Raw genomic sequence first — 26,958 nt, 5'->3', positions numbered from 1 at the left:
CAAACTGGATAGCTTTAAGAACAGAAGTTTACTTTCTCACAATTCTGGAAGGTACAAGTCCAAGATCAAAGTCACAGTGGAGATTGTTTCTTCAAAGACATCTCTCCTTAGCATACAGATGACCATCTTTCTCCCTGTCTATACATGATCTTCCCTTTCTGTGTCTATTTCCTAATCTCTTCTTCTTATAAGGACACCAGTCATATCAAATTAGGATTCACCCTAATGACCTAGTCTCAACTCAATTCCCTTTTTAAAGACACTATCTCTAAATATAGACACACTCTGAGGTACCAGGAATTAGAATATTGACATATGAATTTTGTGGGGGGCACAATTCAGGCCATAAAAAGCCTCTATAAGTTTTCATCTCTAACCATGATGCCATAAAATCAATCTTTATTTTTTCTGATTTAATGTACCTACTTTTCTAATGCCATCAATCTTGTCTTCCTTTTTGTGGTTGCATCTTTTCCTTTGGTTTCAGGCCACTACAGGCCTGAAATGTTACAGTGCTCTCAAAGATCAAGTTTACAATGAAAACATAAAGTTACTTTAAAAAGGAAACATGACCAATGAAATGTAAAGAAATAGAGTACAAGCACAACACAACACACACCCACAAATATTTTCCATAATTGCATATATATCCACACAGGTTTTTTCATTTGCTTGGGCTTGACATAATTTCTTACAGGCATTGCTCTAGGCTAATGTTAACTGAATGTACATGTTAGTTGGATTTGGCAACAGTGCCCAGTTACTTAGATGACACTCACATAAAATGCCTATATTCTCACCCAGTCCTGAAATTACTGGCCAAATTTATCTTCTGAGCCATTCTGCATTCTTTGCAAAGCTATTACTAAGTTCGTATTTACTCATGTGATACTGAAATTCTTTTGCCTTTGAAAGTGAAGCACCAAAAGCCAAACCTAAATAGCCTATGAAGTAATACTTTCAATTGATGCTTTTTATTAATTTTTAAAACATCTTACCCTTGAGTATATTATTTTAGTCTGCTAATTTGTGCTCAGAAAAAGATGGCCTGATTGAAATAGTTTCAGAAGGAATGGTACCAGTTCCTCCTTGTACCTCTGGTAGAATTCGGCTGTGAATCCATCTGGTCCTAGACTCTTTTTGGTTGGTAAGCTACTGATTATTGCCACAATTTCAGAGCCTGTTATTGGTCTATTCAGAGATTCAACTTCTTCCTGGTTTAGTCTTGGGAGGGTGTATGTGTCCAGGAATTTATCCATTTCTTCTAAGTTTTCTAGTTTATTTGCATAGAGGTGTTTGTAGTATTCTCTTTTGGTAGTTTGTATTTCTGTGGGATCAGTGGTGATATCCCCTTTATCATTTTTTATTGCATCTATTTGATTCTTCTCACTTTTATTCTTTATTAGTTTTGTTGATCTTTTCAAAAGACCAGCTCCTGGATTCATTAATTTTTTGAAAGGTTTTTTTGTGTCTCTATTTCCTTCAGGTCTGCTCTGACTTCAGTTATTTCTTGCCTTCTGCTAGCTTTTGAATGTGTTTGCTTTTGCTTTTCTAGTTGTTTTAATTGTGATATTAGTGTGTCAATTTTGGATCTTTCCTGCTTTCTCTTGTGGGCATTTAGTGCTATAAGTTTCCCTCTACACACTGCTTTGAATGTGTCCCAGAGATTCTGGTATGTTGTGTCTTTGTTCTCGTTGGTTTCAAAGAACATCTTTATTTCCGCCTTCATTTCGTTATGTACCCAGTAGTCATTCAGGAGCAGGTTGTTCAGTTTCCATGTAGTTGAGCGGTTTTGAGTGAGTTTCTTAATCCTGAGTTCTAGTTTGATTGCACTGTGGTCTGAGAGACAGTTTTTATAATTTCTGTTCTTTTACATTTTTTATAATTTCTGTTCTTTTACATTTGCTGAGGAGAGCTTTACTTCCAACTATGTGGTCAATTTTGGAATAGGTGTGGTTTGGTGCTGAAAAAAACCTGTATTCTGTTGATTTGGAGTGGAGAGTTCTGTAGATGTCTATTAGGTCTGCTTGGTGCAGAGCTGAGTTCAATTCCTGGGTATCCTTGTTAACTTTCTGTCTTGTTGATCTGTCTAATGTTGACAGTGGGGTGTTAATGTCTCCCATTATTATTGTGAGGGAGTCTAAGCATCTTTGTAGGTCACTCAGGACTTGTTTTATGAATCTGCGTGCTCCTGTATTGTGTGCATATATATTTAGGATAGTTAGTTCTTCTTATTGAATTGATCCCTTTACCATTATGTAATGACCTTGTCTCTTTTGATCTTTGTGGTTAAAAGTCTGTTTTATCAGAGACTAGGATTGCAACCCCTGCCTTTTCATTTTAGGAGGCCAGCATCATCCTGATACCAAAGCCTGGCAGAGACACAACCAAAAAAGAGAATTTTAGACCAATATCCTTGATGAACATTGATGCAAAAATCCTCAATAAAATACTGGCAGACCAAATCCAGCAGCACATCAAAAAGCTTATCCACCATGATCAAGTGGGCTTCATCCCTGGGATGCAAGGCTGGTTCAACATATGCAAATCAATAAATGTAATCCAGCATATAAACAGAATCAAAGACAAAAACCACATGATTATCTCAATAGATGCAGAAAAGGCCTTTGACAAAATTCAACAACGCTTCATGCTAAAAACTCTCAATAAATTAGGTATTGATTGGACGTATCTCAAAATAATAAGAGCTATCTATGACAAACCCACAGCCAATGTCATACTGAATGGGCAAAAACTGGAAGCATTCCCTTTGAAAACTGGCACAAGACAGGGATGCCCTCTCTCACCACTCCTATTCAACATAGTGCTGGAAGTTCTGGCCAGGGCAATCAGGCAGGAGGAGGAAATAAAGGGTATTCAATTAGGAAAAGAGGAAGTCAAATTGTCCCTGTTTGCAGATGACATGATTGTATATCTAGAAAACCCCACTGTCTCAGCCCAAAATCTCCTTAAGCTGATAAGCAACTTCAGCAAAGTCTCAGGATAAAAAATCAATGTATAAAAATCACAAACACTCTTATACACCAACAACAGACAAACAGAGAGCCAAATCATGAGTGAACTCCCATTCACAATTGCTTCAAAGAGAATAAAATACCTAGGAATCCAACTTGCAAGGGATGTGAAGGACCTCTTCAAGGAGAACTACAAACTACTGCTCAGTGAAATAAAAGAGGATACAAACAAATGGAAGAACAGTCCATGCTCATGGGTAGGAAGAATCAATATCATGAAAATGGCCATACTGCCCAAGGTAGTTTATAGATTCAATACCATCCCCATCAAGCTACCAATGACTTTCTTCACAGAATTGGAAACAACTAGTTTAAAGTTCATATGGAACCAAAAAAGAGCCCGCATCGCCAAGTCAATCCTAAGCCAAAAGAACAAAGCTGTAGGCATCAGGCTACCTGACTTCAAACTATACTACAAGGCTACAGTAACCAAAACAGCATGGTACTGATACCAAAACAGAGACATAGATCAATGGAACAGAACAGAGCCCTCAGAAATAATGCCACATATCTACAACTATCTGATCTTTGACACACCTGACAACAACAAGCAATGGGATAAGGATTCCCTATTTAATAAATGGTGCTGGGAAAACTGGCTAGCCATATGTAGAAAGCTGAAACTGGATCCCTTCCTTACACCTTATACAAAAATTAATTCAAGATGGATTAAAGACTTACATGTTAGACCTAAAACCATAAAAACCCTAGAAGAAAACCTAAGCATTACCATTCAGGACATAGGCATGGGCAAGGACTTCATGTCTAAAACACCAAAAGCAATGGCAACAAAAGCCAAAATTGACCAATGGGATCTAATTAAAGTAAAGAGCTTCTGCACAGCAAAAGAAACTACCATCAGAGTGAACAGGCAACCTACAGAATGGGAGAAAATTTTCACAACCTACTCATCTGACAAGGGGCTAATATCCAATACAATGAACTCAAACAAATTTACAAGAAAAAAACAACCCCATCAAAAAGTGGGCGAAGGACATGAACAGACACTTATCAAAAGAAGACATTTATGCAGCCAAAAAACACATGAAGAAATGCTCATCATCACTGGCCATCAGAGAAATGCAAATCAAAACCACAATGAGACACCATCTCACACCACTTAGAATGGCCATCATTAAAAAGTCAGGAAACAAGAGGTGCTGGAGAGGATGTGGAGAAATAGGAACACTTTTACACTGTTGATGGGACTGTAAACTAATTCAACCATTGTGGAAGTCAGTGTGGCGATTCCTCAGGGATCTAGAACTAGAAATACCATTTGACCCAGCCATCCCATTACTGGGTATATACCCAAGGGACTATGAATCATGCTGCTATAAAGACACATGCACACGTATGTTTATTGCGGCACTAGTCACAATAGCAAAGACTTGGAACCAACCCAAGTGTCCAACAACGATAGACTGGATTAAGAAAATATGGCACATATACACCATGGAATACTATGCAGCCATAAAAAATGATGAGTTCATGTCCTTTGTAGGGACACGGATGAAACTGGAAATCATCATTCTCAGCAAACTATTGTAAGGACAAAAAACCAAACACTGCATGTTCTCACTCATAGGTGGGAATTGAACAATGAGAACACATGGACACAGGAAGGGGAACATCACACTCTGGGGACTGTTGTGGGGAGGGGGGAGGGACAGCATTAGGAGATACACCTAATGCTAAATGACGAGTTAGTGGGTGCAGCACAGCAACATGGCACATGGATACATATGTAACAAACCTGCACGTTGTGCACATGTACCCTAAAACTTAAATTAAAAAAAAAAAGATGGCCTGAAATTTTTACTTAAAGGAAAATAATGATCCATTTGAGAACATTTGTACAGACGACAGATATGAACATGTGGTAGGGTGTGGTCCATGGGATGATTCTTAAAACATATGCTCTAAGAAGATTCTAATCAAAACAAGAAGTTTTGTTTTGTTTTGTGTCACACCAAGCTGCCCATTTTTATTCCAAGCATTTAGAAAGAATCAATCCTGGACCAAAGAATATGACCCCTAGAGTTTTCTAAATAGTTGTCAGCATTTTAGTTAACTTCCTAAACTAATTTTTGCTTTTACAACCCAAACCTCAAAATCATCCATCCTATACTAATTTAATGTGATGGATAAGAACAGCTGTAGGCATTTCAGTTCTAATCTGTATGGTATACAAAAATCTAAGATCTTTCCCCTTCCATACATGAAGGAAAGCTATGCAAAGTTTATTCTCACTAATATATGAGGACATGCAGTTCCATCCTGCCTATGCAGTTGGATTCTTAACTGCTAAAAATAGGCACTATAACTTTGTAAGGGCTACATTACATGTCCCCACTTTCCTCCTTCATCCTGCTTGTAAGCTTCCAAGGATAATGGGTGGCTACCCACTTAATAACATTATTAAGACACGATGAGAGATTTGAACCTTCTCTGTCCCAGATTGTCATCTTGTCTAAAAATCTCAAGAATTTCTGAAAGTGTACCGTCTGATTCTTTTTTCTCTTTAACAGTTCATAGCCTGTCTGCACTAGTACCATTGTTCAGCCATGCAATACAGTGGTAACTGCTCATAGCACCTGCACATCCATCATTGCTCAAGCTTCATGCTTCAAAGAGCTCTCTTTTTTGGCATTTTATCAGGAGGGTGATTTCAATTTTGTGATTTCAGCATTTCACAAAGCAAGACAATTTCTCCCACCAAAGAGCCTATGTTTGCATTCACATCAAAACTAGAGTCCAGAGAGTTCATCATCTGAAATAACACTACAAGATATTGTAAACAGAGTGCCAAGGTAACAGTATTATATAGAAATAAGTACAGAAAATATATTATAGCAGCTGTTTCACTTTTAAAAATTTCTGTAGAATATTTTAAGCATGTCTTAAAATTTGTAAAATATGTTTATAAATCTTTCGCAAGAAGTCCTAAAGGCCCTCTGTATGTGAGTTAAAAGCTATCTGAAGTCTCTGTTCCATTTTCCACATGCATTTTAATTTTTGCATGTTTTTCTGAACTTTTTGCACTTTGAAAATTGAAATTTATCTAAAAGGACTGATAGTAGGTTTTCAGCCATTGTCGGAAAACAATTTTGTGCATAGGGAGTTTGTAGTCAGTCTGTATAAAATGATTCAAATACAATTTATGTTAACATTCTCAAACATATTTTACTTGCTCTTAACATTTGCTTAGAATGAAATCTAATGCTTTCATGTGCCCCATGAAAATAATTAATATTAGGCCGGGTGCAGTGTCTCACACCTGTAATCCCAGAATTTTGGGAGGCCGAGATGGGTGGATCACAAGGTCAGGAGTTTGAGACCAGCCTGGCTACTATGGTAACACCCTGTCTCTACTAAAAATACAAAAATTAGCGGGGCGTGGTGGTACGCTCCTGTAATCCCAGCCACTTGGGAGGCTGAGGCAGAAGAATTACTTGAACCTGGGAGGCAGAGGTTGCAGTGAGCCAAGATCGCACCACTGCACTCCAGCCTGGGTGACAAAAGTGGGACTCCATCTCAAAAAAAAAAAAAAAAAAAGTTGTATTATTTTTGGACTCATTCTCTTTTTAAATTTGTTTGCCTTGAAAGCAGAAATAGCAGTAAATTCCATGCTCATTTTACATACACATGTCCATCTTAAATGAAAACCAAATACTAGTAATTGATAACTGAGTAAAATCTTAGACATTACTTAACTGTCTGTGTCTTTCAGTTTCTTTTGTTTTATAGTCACTTTCACTTGTTCATTTAAAAATTTTCTGAGTACCCTTTATGTATGAAGTCCAGTCTAGGTGCCTAAAATATACAAATGAACAAAACAAACAGAAAATCCTTGCTCTTTTATAGTCCAGCATCAGGAGACACAAAATAAAGAAAAAACATAACAAACTGAAGAGAAAGAGCAAGCTAAGAGGTTCTGGGAGAGCTGGAAGGGCAGATTGTGATTTTAAATTCGTTGGTCAGAATAGCACTCAAAGAAAAAATGACAATTGTGCAACGGCTTGAAGGAGGTGAGGTACTTAAACCCTGGGAATCATGGCTAGAAGAGTGTTCTAGGTAAAGGGAGGAGCCAGGGAAAACAATCTATGGCTGGAGCTTAACTACACTGTTCAAGGAATAGTAGAATGCTCACAAATTCAACAATGAAAACATCAGTAGACCCATTTCATTTAGTCTAATATCCTCTGAGCCTACAGTTAGTAGGCATGTATTGAGTCATTCTTTATTACAATAAACTAGTACATTCTCATAAATATTATTTTAAATTTTATCTGCACATTTTCATACTCACCACATTTCAATGCATGCATTTTTATTAAAATTGTATATTTCCTTTTTTTATTATATTGTAAACTTCAGGATGCGGAATTGGTCCTCAACCACTGTTTTTCTCAATGTTATTTTCTAGACTCAAGATATTCAACAGATGTTTTTATCTGTAAATAGAGGGTAAAAAGACAAGAAAGATCTTTCTTAGTTACATGAATCACAGTGGTCAGACCTTTGGGTTTTTGCCTCAATTTCCTAAAGTGCAATTGAAAGACAATTGTTAAATATGTAAAATATTGCATAAATGTAAATTAAATTATATCACTTGTTTTTCACAAATACATGAATTATGAATAGGAAATCTGAGAAATAAAATGCAAAAATACAAAAGCAGTTCTTCAGAAGAAAGCAATGTAATTTAAAGAACACTGGGAAAATCAAAAGATGTTATGTGGTGTGGCCAGTGATGACATTCTGTGAGCTGTTGACCTGGATTTTCAACTCTGATGGCCAATTTCCATCTGCTCAATGCTGGTCACCTGGATGGTACAGTGATTTGGCCCTTAGGGAAGAGTTACCTTCCACATTGATCCATTTCATGCTTTGTCTATTTCTAAAATCACGTCTTTCCTGACTAAACCTTGCCAACCTTCATCTGAATCCCTAATTTGCAGTCAAATGACAAGTCCATTTCATAAATACTGTATCTTCCTAGTTCTGAGGTGCCTCATAGGCCCTTTACATCAGAGCTTTCCCTGATTTGTTTTAATCTGACTGCAGGTAAGCTTCAAAATTGTTTAGCTTAAAGTATCTTATTTTAAACTTTGTATTATTTCCAAATTTCCAAAAGAGACATGAACATTGTTCATTGTACATTGCTATTTATTATTCATTCATTCTGTATCTATTTATCTCCAGCTATATACCAAGGACTATGACAGATGCTGGGAGTAAAAAGATAATTAAGACATTCTGTCTTCAGGAATTTTAGGCCTAGTGGAAGAGAATAGCTGACATTCTACTTTGATTAGAGCTGTCCAGGATATTATCATTCACAAGTATACAATCAAAGGAAATGGCCTATGCTTACCAAAGTCATAAAAGCTAATGCATAAAACAGTTGCATAAACCAATAACCTATCTGCAAATCTAAAGTTAGTATTTTCCTCACACTAATGTGAATATTTACACATAATCACTATTTGGGGAAATCTTCCCCAATATCAAATTATAAGAGAAACCAAATTAATATTCATAAGGTTGCGTAGTGAGCAGGCTATTAAAGAAATCTGAATAGTCTTAAGCTATAGTCAGGCTATAAAAGAGTACTGACTTGAACAAACCCAGCCCTAGCAGCCTAGTAAACCTCCATAGTGACTTAACAGTTGATTTCCTGGAGATAATGTCTCCACTATTGTACAACGCAGGCTACACAGCCACATCCTAGTTCCTATCTCTCTTTGTTCCAGGCTCTCTGGGTTTTTGTAAACACTTATTTTCTTCAGGCCAATCAAAATATATTTGTCCGTGTTTGAGTTAGCACTACCCATTCCCTTAGATAGGTAGAAATGAATAGTGACATAGCATACTTTCTTGAGACTTACGTTAGGCAACTGTCCCTATATTGCTTCACCATTTTTTAATATATTGACTATTCCCTAGGCATGATGTGTATTTAACTGTATTGGCAGAAAAGCATGATTTGCAATAAGCTATTGGAACTATTATATTTAATGAGTATTATATTTGTCAAAAATGACTTTTTTTTCTTTATAGGTTGTCAAAATGATGATTATTGTTGTCATGACATTTGCTATCTGCTGGCTGCCTTATCATATTTACTTCATTCTCACTGCAATCTATCAACAACTAAATAGATGGAAATACATCCAGCAGGTCTACCTGGCTAGCTTTTGGCTGGCAATGAGCTCAACCATGTACAATCCCATCATCTACTGCTGTCTGAATAAAAGGTAAAAACAAAACTATGAAATGCAAGTTGCTTGTCACACCCACCTTCACTGGAAACATACGATGTTGTTCCATTTTCTTGGTGCAAATTCAAAATGCAGAAAGAAGGGAAAATTTAAGAGTTCACTGAGAGAGGCACAGGCTTTATCTTTTAAGACTCCCATACACACTTTATAAAGCATACCACATTAATAATTAGATGCCCCAAATAATGGTCTTGGGGTTCTAACTGGATGATTCTTCTATGGGCCAACTTCTTCCTCCAAAACCTCAGAATTTTACCTGCCAAAGAAAAAGAAGTGTCCTCATGATTGAAGGAGAATTGAAAATATGCTCAAATCCTCAAAGAAATAAAGATACTTTCTAGAAATTCCTGAATAATTTCTATAAGATGGAGAGAGGATGGCATATGTGAGCAGACTTTATTAAAAAGGATATGTTGTAAACAAACAAACTTTGAAGTAGAAGGTTTTGTAAAAACAATGGGACCTCCAATCCTCCTTCCTGCATTGTGAGGTGGGGTGAGTAAGAGAGCATGCAGCCTCTATGGAGATGGCTTGTGAAGAAATCACGATGGTCAAGGGAAAGATGTTTATAAAGTTAAAAAATGAAAAGTGAGTATATTTATAGTCAAATGTAAGACTAGAAAAAAAAAAAGATAAAATCTGCTTTCCAGATAAAAACACCTTGGTTGTATTGGTCAGCACATGAAGGGATAGGGTTAAATTTCACAGGGCTGGTAAGTCCTGTAGTAAGCCAATGTGTTTTTTTCGCAAGTAGAATTGGGACTTTATGTAAGTAACTGCATGAGTTAAATCCTAAGCTCTCTTCCCAGTTGGGGTTCTACCACACTGTGCCTTAAGTTTGTTAAATACGTAATTAACTCTTGCTTTTTTTTTTTCACTAATTGCATAAGCCATATCTCAATTCCCGCCACCCCACAAGCATTACATCCACTTTTAATCAACTTCATTTAATGGTTTACAAAGATAAGGATTTTGCACTTTCATACATGATTAGATAAAAACCATCAAGATTAGCAATTAATTCTAACATTAAATGAGACTTTAATTTATAAATATGTAATCATTTCTGAAAGAAACTATTTTGAAATATATCATTTTTAAGTGCCTTAACTGGCCAGCCTAATTCAATTATATCTATGTAAATGTATACAATTATTTTAGAAAAATATACTGTTTCTTTAACATTGATTACCTGATGCTATGCGTTTGCTGTTGATGACTTCTCACTGATGGGAATGAGTTGCTTTTCATTGCTGGGAATCAATGCTTCTCATTAATGGGAAATTAAGATTCAATTCGAACAAGAACTAAATGACTAACAATACTGTGACATAAATTCTAAGAGTTTGGCTACAAACCAAACTCAAAAACTGAGTTGTTATAACTGCCTTACGCAGAATTTTCTGTGGCAGCTGAAAGACATATCTGCTTGAAAAAATAACTTTTTCTTTCTGCGGCCTGCTTTTCCTCAGATTTCGAGCTGGCTTCAAGAGAGCATTTCGCTGGTGTCCTTTCATCAAAGTTTCCAGCTATGATGAGCTAGAGCTCAAGACCACCAGGTTTCATCCAACCCGGCAAAGCAGTATGTACACTGTGACCAGGATGGAGTCCATGACAGTCGTGTTTGACCCCAGCGATGCAGACACCACCAGGTCCAGTCGGAAGAAAAGAGCAACGCGAAGAGACCCAAGTTTCAATGGCTGCTCTCGCAGGAATTCCAAATCTGCCTCCACCACTTCAAGTTTCATAAGCTCACCCTATACCTCTGTGGATGAATATTCTTAATTCCATTCCCTGAAGTAAAAGATTAGTGTGAGGCCATCATTGTGCCAGTCTAGGCCCCCATTCTCCTATTTATCAGTCCTGTCCTATATACTCCCTAGAAACAGAAAGCAATTTTTAGGCAGCTATGGTTAAATTGAGAAAGGTAGTGTATAAATGTGACAAAGACACTAATAACATGTTAACTTCCACCCAAAATAAAATGGGTTTTAAATTTATTCTTTGAAAACTCTAAATTATTATATGCAATGAACAAAAATATGTCAGAAAAATACTTGTAAACTCGCCAGTCTATCTCATTTACAAATTGCAATATACATTTGTGACATTAAAATGACATTTAGTTTTTCCAAGAGATTAAAGAATCTTTAAAACATAATATTGTAAGTGAAGAGAAACAAAATCTGTATAAAATAGACGTTTTTTGCCTAGAGAAATAAAATGGGAAAAAAAGTTAAATGATTCATTTTCCCACTAGAGTAGTGGAAAATTAACCTCAAGAAGTAGGAACTGAAAATCTTTGCTCAAGAAAACTCATTTTGTAGAATGTAAAGGTTTAAAGATTTAAAGATTTCTTCCATGGCATTTAACTGAAAAGGAAATCTAGTTAAATCATTAGGCAAATGTATATTTCATTCGCTTGATGATTTTTTTTCTGCAAAAGTGAAATTTTAAAAAATTATATACTTTTTGACCATTACTTATTTTTGAATACCAAGCTAAAAAGTAGTCAGTTAAGACCCTAAGAATATATAGAAAATTCTTATCATTCTTTTTCTTTTTCACAGATTTTTTAAATAGCTAGATTATAAAACAGTAAAGGTGCATTCCCATAAATAGGGGAAGAATACTATTTGTGTTCTCTTCCTCTCTCCTCACTGAAAATAGAATAAGGACTAGGAGAAAATATCAGAAAGTATCTTCAAAGGCAGCTCCTTAGGGAAAAAAGTCATAAGTGTGACAAAAGAATATATGGTTGAAAAATGCCAATATATGGTACATATGAGTAAACTAGGCAAGATGTGGAAAAGCAAATTACCTCTTAGAAAACAAATCTGCACAATAGTTTGGATACATGTAAACTAATACCAGCTGAGCAAGAGGGTGAGTTTAACACACATCCTTCCACAGAAAGACCTTTTCTTTCATTTGCTTAGATTATTCAGAAGTCTTACCAGAAAGAAATGAGATAATAGTCCTAAGAAAGCATCAATTTTACTAGAAGAAGACATATACTAGCACATTTCTGAGACTCATAACAAGAAATACGTTTAAGTGTAAAAGGTAACATCCAGGCCTCAGTGCTTACAGATCATCTTTCCTTGAATTAGGGATACTGTTAATCCTGCTTAAGAAAGCAGAAACTTTTTGAGAATGTGAATGTGTAGTACGAGCTTCTCCTTTAAACTATTCGGTTTGATTTTTAAAGATATTTCTCTAAAATAATACTCTCTAACACTTTATTGTTGTGTCTCCAACAATATTAAAACAAAGTATTTTTGAAGAACAGAATAAAAGCAAATATTCAATGGCAAATCATGGTCTATTTCTCAAATCTCTTCCCTATTTTGAAGCCCAAACCAGAAATATCCAATTGTTACAAAGTGTTCAGAGTCTAAACAAGCTAAACATATGTGTTCCAGCTGAATTTCTTCTGATGATACCAATAAACGAAGAGACACACACACATACGAATGTGCCTACACATTCAATCATTTAATGAATGCAACAACTTCAAAGAATTAAAATCGAATACTGAAATAATACGTGGTCATTACAGCATTGCCATATGCTCGATAAAGTCTGTGAAGCTTCTGTGCATGTTTTAAATAAGCAAATTTATTATTATATAGTATCTAATTGTTTGAATATGTTTTTGAATGTTCATTCTTAAAACATATGAATGTTTATCATACAATGTTAAACTGTCAAGAAAAAGCCTAATATGTAAAAACAGTTATCATTTTCTTAAATTTATGAATGATACGGTACTAGCATTAATTAGTGTTTTAGACATATGGAACCATATTCAGATGTAAAATATGAATGTGAAGTTTAGCCCTTAAATTTAATGTCGTCAGCCACTACCGAAGTATCATACATTTGAAAAATATAACTCCTGGCCCTCACATATTAGAGAAATTCAGTAGAATTTTCTAAGACATTTATTTCTAAGGAAAAATACTGGCCTCGTCAGTTGCATTGTTGGTTTGGTTTGGCTTCTGTGAACATACATATTGTTGTGTTGCTTACTGAGCACCTCCCTTCTAGTGTGACAGAAATACCCAGACAGTATTTTTTCAGTGCTTTCCAGAAAAAAACTGGCATCATTCACTCACTACTCATGGCCCTTAAACTGAGACCTATAGGCAGAATTTTTTAAGTTCAAAAATTTAAACGACAATAGTAAAACAAGAGAAATATAAAAGAGAAGATTTTCACCCTTTTGTCTGAATTTTGACAATAAGAATTACAGAATAATGCATAAAGTCAAATTCAATGAGATTCATTTTTTAAATAAAGTCATGCCAGTGTTTTCATATTTGCTAAGCTTTAAAAGAATCTGCCTTCAAAATTTACTCTATCCTCTGTTTCTAAAGTTCAGTACGAATCTTTCCATTGTTTGAAGGCAAACACTGGCTCAGACTACTAGGCAGATGGTTAAAACAGCCCAGGTTTTTTTATTTAAATCAGTATCAGAAAAATTCAAAATATTTTTAAACAAATATGAAATAATCAAAAAGGCTTCCATCATTGTAAGTATTCTCTTTTAAACAAAATACATTAAATCAAAAATAAACATTGCTTACTATTTTGCATCTGGACAAAGTACAAGATATTGAAATTACCTGTATGGGAAAATATTAAAGCAGACATAATTATTACAGAATCCACTCTCACACTTTTTTTTTTTTACCAAGTACCACACACTGTTGCATTATTCCATCTTCTAACTTCATGATGGTGACATTTCTGAGCCAGCAGCTGAATTCATGTCCTTTTCCAGATCCTGCCAAAGTCTTATAAACAGTGAACTGAGCAATTTCAGAGTGAACCCCATCCTTACAAAGCACATAAAGAATACCAAGAAGCCTGGTATCAAGCCTATGAAATACAAAATAAATGTGAAAAATAAATGCTGGCCAGCTCAACATTTGAATTTCGTTTTTGCAAATGCAAAATTTCCTCTAAAAATTTCTGATTAGTACCTGGTAAACTATTTCATCAAATAGAAAAGCAGGAGAATTACAAACATTTCTCACACTTCTAACAGTAACAATTTCCTACTTATCATTGATAATATTTCAAAAGCTAAGGAAATCCAGAATGACATGGACCATGTAGAAAAATAAGGTTGGAATAATTTCCCTTAGGGCCAAGCAGGAATAGAGAATAAAGTTCAGTAGGGCTGTACAAGGTCATTAGTTTTGTGTTTTCATATATATATATATATATATATGAAAAATCTGTTTATATAAGAAGTAAATGTATATAAAGTTTGTAGTGAATAAAGTATTTTCAAGTTGTGGTAATTATATTGAATATGTTTAATATATTTACACCCTTTGCATATGTGATAATGTGACAGATTTAATTTCTATTTTTTCTTTAAAAACATTAAAACTAATATTAAAAGTAAAAGAAGTCTTACTACTTTCCTATTGGCTAGTAAAATATATGTTATGGAGGTTCCTCTCTTTTCTAAACACACTCACCCAGCCATTCCTCAAAAATTACATTGTGCTTCCTTGTTGATTTTTCCTCATAGAAATGTCTAATTTTCCTGTTATTGATTCAGAAAAAAAAATTTATGGGGATAAAATTCTCAAAATATAAAAATAATTCTGCTTAGAGAGCTGGTGAATTGGAAGGGAGGGTCAAAAGTGCATGTAGCTGAGTAATGAAGCATAGGAATTTTAGAGTTGTGACAACCAGGATATTCCAACCAACAGACTTGGGTTACATCCAATCTTCACTAACAGTTTACCAGAGGACTTCAAGCAAGGGATTCTCTGCTCTAAGCTTCACTTAAGTCATCAGTGAAGAAGGGAAAAATAATAATTTCTTCAAAGTGCTGATATGAGAACTAAATGAGCTAATGCATAAATAGGGCAGAGCCAAACAAAAAAAATAAATGTTCAAAAACATTATTACAATAGTCTCCGCCCCATTTCCTTTATACAGTTGATTCTCAATAAAGTAACCAGAATGATTATTTTAAAACAGCATCACATCATCTTGCCCCTCTACTCAAAACCCTCTACTGCCTTCCCATTTAACTCAAAGAAAAAGCCAGAAATTTTACAATGGCCTAGAAGTACTTTTATGATGTGGCCTTTTCTAACTTTCCTCCTTTCACCTATTCTTTCCTGTGCTCATCGGGATTCACGGATCCATCAGCGTTGGCTTCCTTATTGTTCTGTAACTTTGCCAAGCATGCTACAACCTCAGGACCCATACTGACTATTCCTTCTTTATAGAATGCTGGCCACCAAGATAGTGGCATGACAAACTTCTTCATTTCACCAAATCTTTCCCCAATAAGGCCAATCCTGATTACCTTATTTAAAATTGCATATCTTCTCCTCCTCAGCAACATGCACAATTTTTCCCTATCCTCCATCCCGATGTTTATTGTTTCATAGCATTTATCACCTTCCAGAATACTATATAATTTACTAATTCATTATATTTATTGTATATCTCCCCTATTAAAGTGTAAGCTCTATTAGGGTCTGGACTCATTAATAGTTATTGAATGAATGAGTTTTTAAAAATAATAAAATAATCTGAAAATAAATTTTAAAAGAATTGATTTCTTATCAGAAATTATGAAGGCCAGAAGGCAATGGGATGATATTATTTAAGGTGCTGGAAAAAAAATATTCTAATCCATCATAACTATCCTTCAAAAAATGAGGAAGAAATTAAGATGTTCTCAAACAAAAACCAAGAGAGTCCTTTATCAATAGGCCTGCCCTACACAAAATGCTAAAGGGTGTTTTTAAGGTTGATATTGAAGCACACTAGGCAGTAACTCAGTGTCCTTGAAGAAATAAAGCTCTCTGGTGACTACCTGTGCAAATATAAAATCCAGTGTTATTGTACTGTAGTTGCATTTTTGATTCATAATTTCACTTTTAATTTACAACACCATTTAAAAGACAAATGCATAAAAATAATTATGATCCATTGTTAAGAACATGATGTATAAATATATAATTGATGATAACAACATAGAAGTGGGGACAGAACTGTCCTGGAGCAGAGAATTTTCTATGCTATTGAAGTTAAATTGATATCAATTAAAACTAGATTGTCATAAACTTAAAATGTTAAAGTATTTCCATGCAACTGCAAATAAAATATCTTTAAAAAATAATACAAAAAAGGAAATGAAAGGGCACACAAAATGGTTTAACTACAAAAAGTAAATTGAATACAAAAGGAGTCAATGAAAGAGGAAATTAGAAACAAAAATGGCCTAAGGCTTACAGAAAACAATTGCAAAATGATTGAAATAACCCTTTCTTCTCAGTAACTGCTTTAAATGTAAACAGATTAAAACTATCCAACCAAAAGGCAAAAATTGGCATAATGAATAGAAAAAAACAGTGATCCAACTACACACTTTCTACAAGAAACTCCCTTTAGATCTAGAGCTACGAATAGGATAAAATATATTTCATGTAATACAGTAACTAAACAAGAACTGAGTTAGCTATACCAACAGAAAAAATAGACCTCAAGTGAAAAACTATTTCAAGGGATAAAGAAGGATATTACATAACTCTAAAAGGCTCAACTCATCAAGAAGATATAATGATTGTAAATGTAAAAGCACCTAACAACAGAGCTCCAAAATGTATAAAACATATATTGACAGAAATAGAACAATAGTTCTACAGTAATATAATACTTGAAGACTCTAATACCCTCCCCTTTCAATAATGGACAGAACATCTACAGAGATAGTTAATAAGAAAATAGAGAACATACACAATACTATGAACCAACTAGTCATAACATACACATATAGAAACCATGGAAAGTGAAACCACAAATAAGTGGGGACTACTGTACACCACTGTCTTTTCTGGTTCCCCAGCTTGTGGATAGCAGATCATGAGACTCTTCAGCCTCCATAATTATTTGAACAATTAGGGAATTGGAAGCCAAAACCACAATGAAATACCACTTCATACCTACTAGGATAGCTATAATCAAAAAGACAGACAATAACATACGGTAGCAAGAATGTGGAGAAACTGAATGCATTGAATATGGATACACTGAAATTGAATTGAGTGTAAAATGGTGCAGCCACCATGGCAAACACTTCATCAATTTCTCAATATGTTAAACACAGAATCACCATAGGACCCCAGATATTCTACTCCTAGGTATCTACTCAAGAGAAATGAAAGCATAAATTCATACACAACTTATACACAGACGTTCATAGCAACATTATTTATAATAGCAAAAAACTGAAAGCAACCTAACTACCTATCAACTGATGAATGGATAAATAAAACATGGAATTGCAATAAAATGAAATTTTTTTTGGCAATCCATAATAAGAAATTAAATACTGATTTGTACTATGACATAGACTAATCCCAAAACCATTATGCTAAGTGAAAGAAGCCAGCCACAAAAGACAATATACTGTATAATTCCAATTCTGTGAAATAAACAGAATAGGTAAATATAAAGAGAAAGAAATTAGCTTTGTAGTTGTCTGGTTGCCTAGTGCTGAAGGAGAGAGGAAGGAGTGTAAAAGGATAATGACTGTGAAGAGGCACACAGTTTCTTTTTGGAATGATGAGAATGTTTTAAAACTAGATTATTGGGTTGGCTGCACAACTCTGTAAATATACTAAAAACTACTGGATTGAACATTTAAATGTGTAAATTATATATCAGTAAACCTATTAAAAAAATAGGAGTTTTATTAAGCAAAAGTCAATGACCTGTGTCTTTTAAAGGAACCCTAAGGAAAAAAATTATCAAATCAGCAAGCAAAACAGTTGAAGAAACCTTAAAAAGTAACTTATAAAATAATGAATCAGTTTCTGTCTTTGCAAATGGAACTGGAATTTTTTATTAATATTTCCTTTAATTATGAACATAACTCTGAAACCATACATAGAAATTTCCTTCAGGAAATTCCAGTCCATAGGTAGAATTTACCCCATACTAAGAAACATGTTAAAATAGGATTCCAACCACATAATAAAAAATAATCCACTGATTCAGTGTTTTTAGTTGTGAGCAGCATAAACTAACTCAGATAATCTTAGTAAAAATAAATTTTAATTTATTGATTTGTGTGTTTGTTTGTCTATTTATAAGAGGGTTTACTCTCTTGCCTAGGCTTGAGTGTAGTGACGTGATCATAGCTCACTGCAGCCTCAAACTCCTGGGCTTGAGTGATCCTCCCACCTTAGCCTCCCAAATAGCCGGGACTGCAAGCATATGCCACCACACCTGGATAATTTTTTTTAATTTTTTTGTAGAGATAGGGTCTTGTTATGTTTCCCAGGCTAGTCTCAAACTCCTAGGCTAAGTGATCCTCCTGCCTCAGCCTCCCAGGGTTCTAAGATTATAGGCATGAGACTATATTAGGACACTTGTAAACTTTGAGAGCTAGAAGAACAACTGTGGGGCCTGGCAGTCACTGGCAATACATAAATCACACCTCAGAACCATTAAAGTAGCTACACTGCCACCAGAACTGCGGGGCATAGTCACTGTCACTCAAAAATGTTTTATCACCAAAACCATGTAAATGATGCTGAAACTGAAACTGTTGCTTCTTCTCCCCCCCGGAAATTGGATACTGATGCTACTGCCTCTCTACCCTAATGGGAATACATTCTCCTGTGTCTCTGCTGCTTTGCCTCAAGAATTCTCAATCCAAAGCCCAGAGAGTGCATACCAAACTGGGATAGTCGAAGCTAATGCGCTTGCACTTGGGCTATGAGACCAAGTGAAAATAAGCCTTGGGTTTTTTGCTTCTAAAATGGGAGGCAAGATCTGCTTCATAAGCTGGAAATTCCTCAAACACACATGCTGAGAATTCAACAAGAATCGCAAATATCTGTTATAGATGCCTTGAGAAAAGAAAATATACCTAAATGTTATGTAGATGTCTTTAGTAAAATTACAGTTTAAAATTTTCCTTTCATTTTCCTGTGTTAACCACATTTTCCTTAATAAGCATGTACTGCATAAGTAATAAAAATTTTAAAAAGCATTATTCTGGGGAAAAAGTGAGCATTCTACTTTAACTGAATTTACACGAAATGTCTTAATTCTTTTCCAACGTTATAGTCACTTCAAGTTTCGAGCATGAAAAATAATTGCTACATGTTTTAAAGTTTAGAATAGGTGGCTATTATTTTTGAGGGTGGAGCCAAGATGGCCGAATAGGAACAGCTCCCGTCTATAGCTCCCAGCGTGAGCGACGCAGAAGACGGGTGATTTCTGCATTTCCATCTGAGGTATCGAGTTCATCTCACTAGGGAGTGCCAAACAGTGGGTGCAGGACAGTCGGTGCAGCGCACCATGCACAAGCTGAAGCAGGGCGAGGCACTGCCTCACTCGGGAAGCGCAAGGGGTCAGGGAGTTTCCTTTCCTAGTCAAAGAAAGGGGTAACAGATGGCACCTGGAAAATCGGGTCAGTCCCACCCTAATACTGCGCTTTTCCAACGGGCTTGGAAAACGGCACACCAGGAGATTGTGTCCCGCACCTGGCTCAGAGGGTCCACTATGCCCACAGAGTCTCACTGATTGCTAGCATAGCAGTCTGAGATCAAACTGCAAGGCAGCAGCGAGGCTGGGGGAGGGGCGCCCGCCATTGCCCAGGCTTGCTTAGGTAAACAAAGCCGCCAGAAAGCTCGAACTGGGTGGAGCCCACCACAGCTCAAGGAGGCCTGCCTGCCTCTGTAGGCTCCACCTCTGGTGGCAGGACACAGACAAACAAAAATTCAGCAGGAACCTCTGCAGACTTAAATGTCCCTGTCTGACAGCTTTGAAGAGAGTAGTGGTTCTCCCAGCACATAGCTGGAGATCTGAGAACAGATAGACAGCCTCCTAAAGTGGGTCCCTGACCCCCAAGGAGCCTAACTGGGAGGCAGTGCCCAGTAGGGACACACTGACACCTCACTCGGCCAGGTACTCCTCTCAGACAAAACTTCCAGAGGAACTATCAGACAGCTGAATTTGCAGTCTCACAAACATCCGCTGTTCTGCAGCCACTGCCACTGACACCCAGCCAAACAGGGTCTGGAGTGGACATCTAGCAAACTCCTACAGACCTGCAGCTGTGGGTCCTGTCTGGTAGAAGGAAAACTAACAAACAGTAAGGACACCCACACCAAAAAGCCATCTGTACATCACCATCATCAAAGACAAAAAGTAGAAAAACCTACAAAGATGGGGAGAAAACAGAGCAGAAAAACTGGAAACTCTAAAAACAGAGCACTTCTCCTCCTCCAAAGGAATGTAGTTCCTCACCAACAACGGAACAAAGCTGGACGGAGGATGACTTTGACGAGTTGAGAGAAGAAGCCTTCAGATGATCAAACTACTCTGAGCTACGGGAGGAAATTCAAACCAATGGCAAAGAAGTTAAAAACTTTGAAAAAAAATAGATGAATGTATAACTAAGATAACCAATGCAGAGAAGGGCTTAAAGGAGCTGATGGAGCTGAAAGCCAAGTTTCTAGAACTACGTGAAGACTGCAGAAGCCTCAGGAGCCGATGTGATCAACTGGAAGAAAGGGTGTCAGTGATGGAAAATGAATCAAATGAAGTGAGAAGGGAAGTTTAGAGAAAAAAGAATAAAAAGAAATGAACAAAGCCTCCAAGAAATATGGGACTATGTGAAAAGACCAAACCTACCTCTGACTGGTGTACCTGAAAGTGATGGGGAGAATGGAACCAAGTTGGAAAACACTCAGCAAGATATTATCCAGCAGAACTTCCCCAATATAGCAAGGCAGGCCAACATTCAGACTCAGGAAATACAGAGAACACCACAAAGATACTCCTCGAGAAGAGCAACTCCAAGACACGTAATTGTCAGACTCACCAAAGTTGAAATGAAGGAAAAAATGTTAAGGGCAGCCAGAGAGAAAGGTCGGGTTACCCACAAAGGGAAGCACGTCAGACTAACAGCTGATCTCTCAGCAGAAACTCTACAAGCCAGAAGAGAGTGGGGGCCGATATTCAACATTCTTAAAGAAAAGAATTTTCAACCCAGAATTTCATATCCAGCCAAACTAAGCTTCATAAGTGAAGGAGAAATAAAATCCTTTACAGACAAGCAAACGCTGAGTGATTTTGTCACCACCAGGCCTGCCCTAAAAGAGCTCCTGAAGGAAGCACTAAACATGGAAAGGAACAACCAGTACCAGCCACTGCAAAAAAAGGCCAAATTGTAAAGATCATCAATGCCAGGAAGAAACTGCATCAACTAATGAGCAAAATAACCAACTAACATCATAATGACAGGATCAAATTCACACATAACAATATTAACTTTAAGTGTAAATGGGCTAAATGCTCCAATTAAAAGACACAGACTGGCAAATTGAATAAGGAGTCAAGACCCATCAGTGTGCTGTATTCAGGAAACCCATCTCACGTGCAGAGACACACATAGACTCTAAAGGGATGGAGGAAGATCTATCAAGCAAATGGAAAACAAAAAAAAGCAGGGGTTGCAATCCTAGTCTCTGATAAAACAGACTTTAAACCAACAAACATCAAAAGAGATAAAGAAGGCCATTACATAATGGTAAAGGGATCAATTCAACAACAAGAGCTAACTGTCCTAAATATATATGCACCCAACACAGGAGCACCCAGATTCATAAAGCAATTCCTGAGTGACCTACAAAGGGACTTAAACTCCCACACAATAATAATGGGAGATTTTAACACCCCACTGTCAACATTAGACAGATCAACGAGACAGAAAGTTAACAAGGATATCCAGGAATTGAACTCAGCTCTGCACCAAGCAGACCTAATAGACATCTACAGAACTCTCCACCCCAAATCAACAGAATATACATTTTTTTCAGCACCACACCACACCTATTCCAAAATTGACCACATACTTGGAAGTAAAGCTCTCCTCAGCAAATGTAAAAGAATAGAAATTATAACAAACTGTCTGTCAGACCACAGTGCAATCAAACTAGAACTCAGGATTAAGAAACTCACTCAAAACCGCTCAACTACGTGGAAACTAAACAACCTGCTCCTGAATGACTACTGGGTACATAACGAAATGAAGGCAGAAATAAAGATGCTCTTTGAAACCAACGAGAATAAAGACACAACATACCAGAATCTCTGGGACAGATTCAAAGCAGTGTGTAGAGGGAAATTTATAGCACTAAATGTCCACAAGAGAAAGCAGGAAAGATCCAAAATTGACACCCTAACATCACAATTAAAAGAACTAGAAAAGCAAGAGCAAACACATTCAAAAGCTAGCAGAAGGCAAGAAATAACTAAGATCAGAGCAGAACTGAAGGAAATAGACACAAAAAACCCTTCAAAAACTTAATGAATCCAGGAGCTGGGTTTTTGAAAAGATCAACAAAATTGATAGACTGCTAGCAAGACTAATAAAGAAGAAAAGAGAGAAGAATCAAACAGATGCAATAAAAAATGAAAAAGGGGATATCACCACCGATCCCACAGAAATACAATCTACCATCAGAGAATACTACAAACACCTCTACGCAAATAAACTAGAAAATCTAGAAGAAATGGATAAATTCCTCGACAAATACACCCTCCCAAGACTAAACCAGGAAGAAGTTGAATCTCGGAATAGATCAATAACAGCCTCTGAAATTGTGGCAATAATCAATAGTTTACCAACCAAAAAGAGCCGAGGATCTGATGGATTCACAGCCGAATTCTACCAGGGGTACAAGGAGGAACTGGTACCATTCCTTCTGAAACTATTCCAATCAATAGAAAAAGAGGGAATCCTCCCTAACGCATTTTATGAGGCCAGCATCATCCTGATACCAAAGCCTGGCAGAGACACAACCAAAAAAGAGAATTTTAGACCAATATCCTTGATGAACATTGATGCAAAAATCCTCAATAAAATACTGGCAAACTGAATCCAGCAGCACATCAAAATGCTTATCCACCATGATCAAGTGGGCTTCATCCCTGGGATGCAAGGCTGGTTCAACATATGCAAATCAATAAATGTAATCCAGCATATAAACAGAACCAAAGACAAAAACCACATGATTATCTCAATAGATGCAGAAAAGGCCTTTGACAAAATTCAACAACCCTTCATGCTAAAAACTCTCAATAAATTAGGTATTGATGGGAGGTATCTCAAAATAATAAGAGCTATCTATGACAAACCCACAGCCAATATCACACTGAATGGGCAAAAACTGCAAGCATTCCCTTTGAAAACTGCCACAAGACAGGATGCCCTCTCTCACCACTCCTATTCAACATAGTGCTGGAAGTTCTGGCCAGAGCAATCAGGCAGGAGAAGGAAATAAAGGGTATTCAATTAGGAAAAGAGGAAGTCAAATTGTCCCTGTTTGCAGATGACATGATTGTATATCTAGAAAACCCCACTGTCTCAGCCCAAAATCTCCTTCAGCTAATAAGCAACTTCAGCAAAGTCTCAGGATACAAAATCAATGTACAAAAATCACAAGCATTCTTGTACACCAATCACAGACAAAAAGAGAGCCAAATCATGAGTGAACTCCCATTCACAATTGCTTCAAAGAGAATAAAATACCTAGGAATCCAACTTACAAGGGACGTGAAGGACCTCTTCAAGGAGAACTACAAACCACTGCTCAATGAAATAAAAGAGGATACAAACAAATGGAAGAACATTCCATGCTCATGGGTTGGAAGAATCAATATCGGGAAAATGGCCATACTGCCCAAGGTAATTTATACATTCAATGCCATCCCCATCAAGCTACCAGTGACTTTCTTCACAGAATTGGAATAAACTACTTTAAAGTTCATATGGAACCAAAAAAGAGCCCGCATTGCCAAGTCAATCCTAAGCCAAAAGAACAAAGCTGGAGGCATCACGCTACCTGACTTCAGACTATACTACAAGGCTACAGTAACCAAAACAGCATGGTGCTGGTACCAAAACAGAGACATAGATCAATGGAACAGAACAGAGCCCTCAGAAATAATGCTGCATATCTACAACTATCTGATCTTTGACAAACCTGACAACAACAAGCAATGGGATAAGGATTCCCTACTTAATAAATGGTGCTGGGAAAGCTGGCTAGCCATATGGAGAAAGCTGAAACTGGATCCCTTCCTTACACCTTATATAAAAATTAATTCAAGATGGATTAAAGACTTACATGTTAGACCTAAAACCTTAAAAACCCCAGAAGAAAACCTAGGCAATACCATTCAGGACATAGGCATGGGCAAGGACTTCATGTCTAAAACACCAAAAGCAATGGCAACAAAAGCAAAAATTGACAAATGGGATCTAATTAAACTAAAGAGCTTCTGCACAGCAAAAGAAACTACCATCAGAGTGAACAGGCAACCTACAAAATGGGAGAAAATTTTCGCAACCTATTCATCTGACAAAGGGCTAATATCCATATATACCTAATTCCTGACTGCATTACACTGGCAATACTGGATATATAGTTCCACCTAATTGCAAGAGATCCAGAGAAATATAGACCCTGACTAGGCAGCTACTTCCCAGCAACAACCTAGCACTGTGGGGGAGGCAAAATAACTGGTGAAAATCTAGCCTTGTTCTACAGATTACCTACCTGGCTACCAAATATCTATGAGCGCCATTAGTGCCCAAGACAGAACATACCCTGACGCATCCCATTGTTGACATTCCCAAATAGCTCCCAGTTACTTCATCCTATTCAAAGTTCAGATGTCCAACTCGTGTGTGGTCTTCTCCATCTGACCTTAATGGGGCTACTCGTAGTTCTATAATCTATGATCTAAAATGCGAAGGCATCTGTCCTGCTCTACATCTAATACAATGGTGGAGAAAGTATAACATAAATAACATAAACATAATTACAAACTCAAATTCAGAAAAGGGAACAATGGAAAGCACACAGCAGGCACTGGTCTATAGCAATGACAAAGTTCTAGAGGTTAAGTATTCTGTGCACTTCCTCTCCTGGCAGTGGTGTATTTCAATATCTGAATTTAAATGGCTGTCATATCTGTAAACACATGCATCACAAAGATATATGTAGACCAAAAATGCATATCATTAGCTTCCCTTACTGATAATGGATATTTAAACACAAAATAAGTGAAAATGTTCCTTATATGGATACAAGCATAAAAATGAGGTCAAATCCTAATTATTTTTCACTATGCAAAAATTTTTCTTAATCTGCTCTGTAATGTTCATAATTCAACATGCAATCACTTATACTTAAATGCTGAAAGCTGCTCTATTATCTTAGGTGTATGACTATTTTAACACGCCTTATATAAACATGGAAAATTGAAAATCTTTAAAATAGCGTATTTAAATATTTCCAAAAAAATCTGTGTTTAGGTTTTGTAAATGTGCACACAAGAAATATTTTAGAGAAAGTTTCCTCCTTTTTCCGTGAATTATGAGAAATCTTCTTTTAGGCTTGGAGCTCCAAATTCATAGTGAAATATAATCAGACCAGTCGCAGTGGCTCACCCCTGTAATCCCAGCACTTTGGGAGGCCGAGGCAGGTGGATCACCTGAGGTTGGGAGTTCGAGACCAGCCTGACCAACATAAAGAAATCCCAACTCTAGTAAAAGTACAAAATTAGCCAGGCATGGTGGTGCATACCTGTAATCCCAGCTACTTAGGAGGCTGAGGCAGGAGAATCACTTGAACCCAGGAGGCAGAGGCTGTGGTAAGCCGAGATCATGCTACTGTACTCCAGCCTGGGCAACAAGAGTGAAACTCCCTCTCAAAAAAAAAAAAAAAGAAAGAAAGAAAGAAAGAAATACAATCAAGCAACTACTTTGAAAGTTCTTTTGACCATGAGTATGACAACTAAAGTACATATGCTAGCTGTTCTCAAGCTGAAAGATCTGTCATCCCATCTTAAGTTCAAAAAGGTAGCTTCCTCCTCTCGATGGCTTAACATTTCTTAGATTTCACCTCCTGATTTCTCTCAGGAATTGAATGAATTTCCACAAACACAAATCAGCCATTTCTCTTTTATGCCTGTCAAAATCCATGGAATTCATGGTTCAATATACAATGTAGTTCATCTACCTTATATGATAGCAATCTACCTCACATGATAATCTTGTAAACTATGGTTATTAAGGACAACCTCTAATAGATAAGAGTGAAAGCAACTAAAACTATCTAAGCACAATATAATTGCATTGCTAATACTCTTAAATGATCACATGAAATTGCATTGCTAAGAATGGGGTTGAGATCATTGTGATATTTCAATCTACCATTATGATCATCCTCAGAGAATATAAATATATATAGAATACAAAGTCCATAGAACATTCACAGTGGTCCATAATATTATACCAAGAACAAAAAAGTTTGCTTTCCATGTAGTCTTAGAGATTGTTCAATTTATTCATCTTATCTATTTTTTGTAGTTCAACTTTATTTTAATAAAATCAGAATATTCACAGCACATGCATTGCTAGCATCTGAACTAATACAATAAGCACTTAATAAAGCTACAGTGACTTGAGGTGCAATCTTTACATTCAGCAAGTTTAAATCCGTACATGATTTTGAAATCTTATTTATTAACTGAAAATACTGCCTGCTGATAAAACTTGCTCA

At 36.4% G+C, this 26,958-nt stretch overlaps 1 protein-coding gene across 1 annotated transcript in view; it reads left to right on the top strand.

Annotated features, from left to right (window-relative positions):
- The window catches only part of TACR3 (tachykinin receptor 3), a 114,155-nt gene extending 99,409 nt beyond the window's left edge, over positions 1 to 14,746 (top strand). Inside the window, exons 4-5 of the mRNA XM_003257465.2 lie at positions 9,102 to 9,298; positions 10,795 to 14,746. Coding sequence (XP_003257513.1) covers positions 9,102 to 9,298; positions 10,795 to 11,107 — 510 coding nt within the window. The 3' untranslated portion in view covers positions 11,108 to 14,746. The remainder of the gene's footprint in view (positions 1 to 9,101; positions 9,299 to 10,794) is intronic.
- Positions 14,747 to 26,958: the final 12,212 nt, after the last annotated feature.

This window comes from Nomascus leucogenys, chromosome 9 (assembly GCF_006542625.1).
Source record: "Nomascus leucogenys isolate Asia chromosome 9, Asia_NLE_v1, whole genome shotgun sequence".
Classification (NCBI taxonomy): domain Eukaryota; kingdom Metazoa; phylum Chordata; class Mammalia; order Primates; family Hylobatidae; genus Nomascus; species Nomascus leucogenys.
This window is presented reverse-complemented; position numbering and strand designations above follow the sequence as displayed.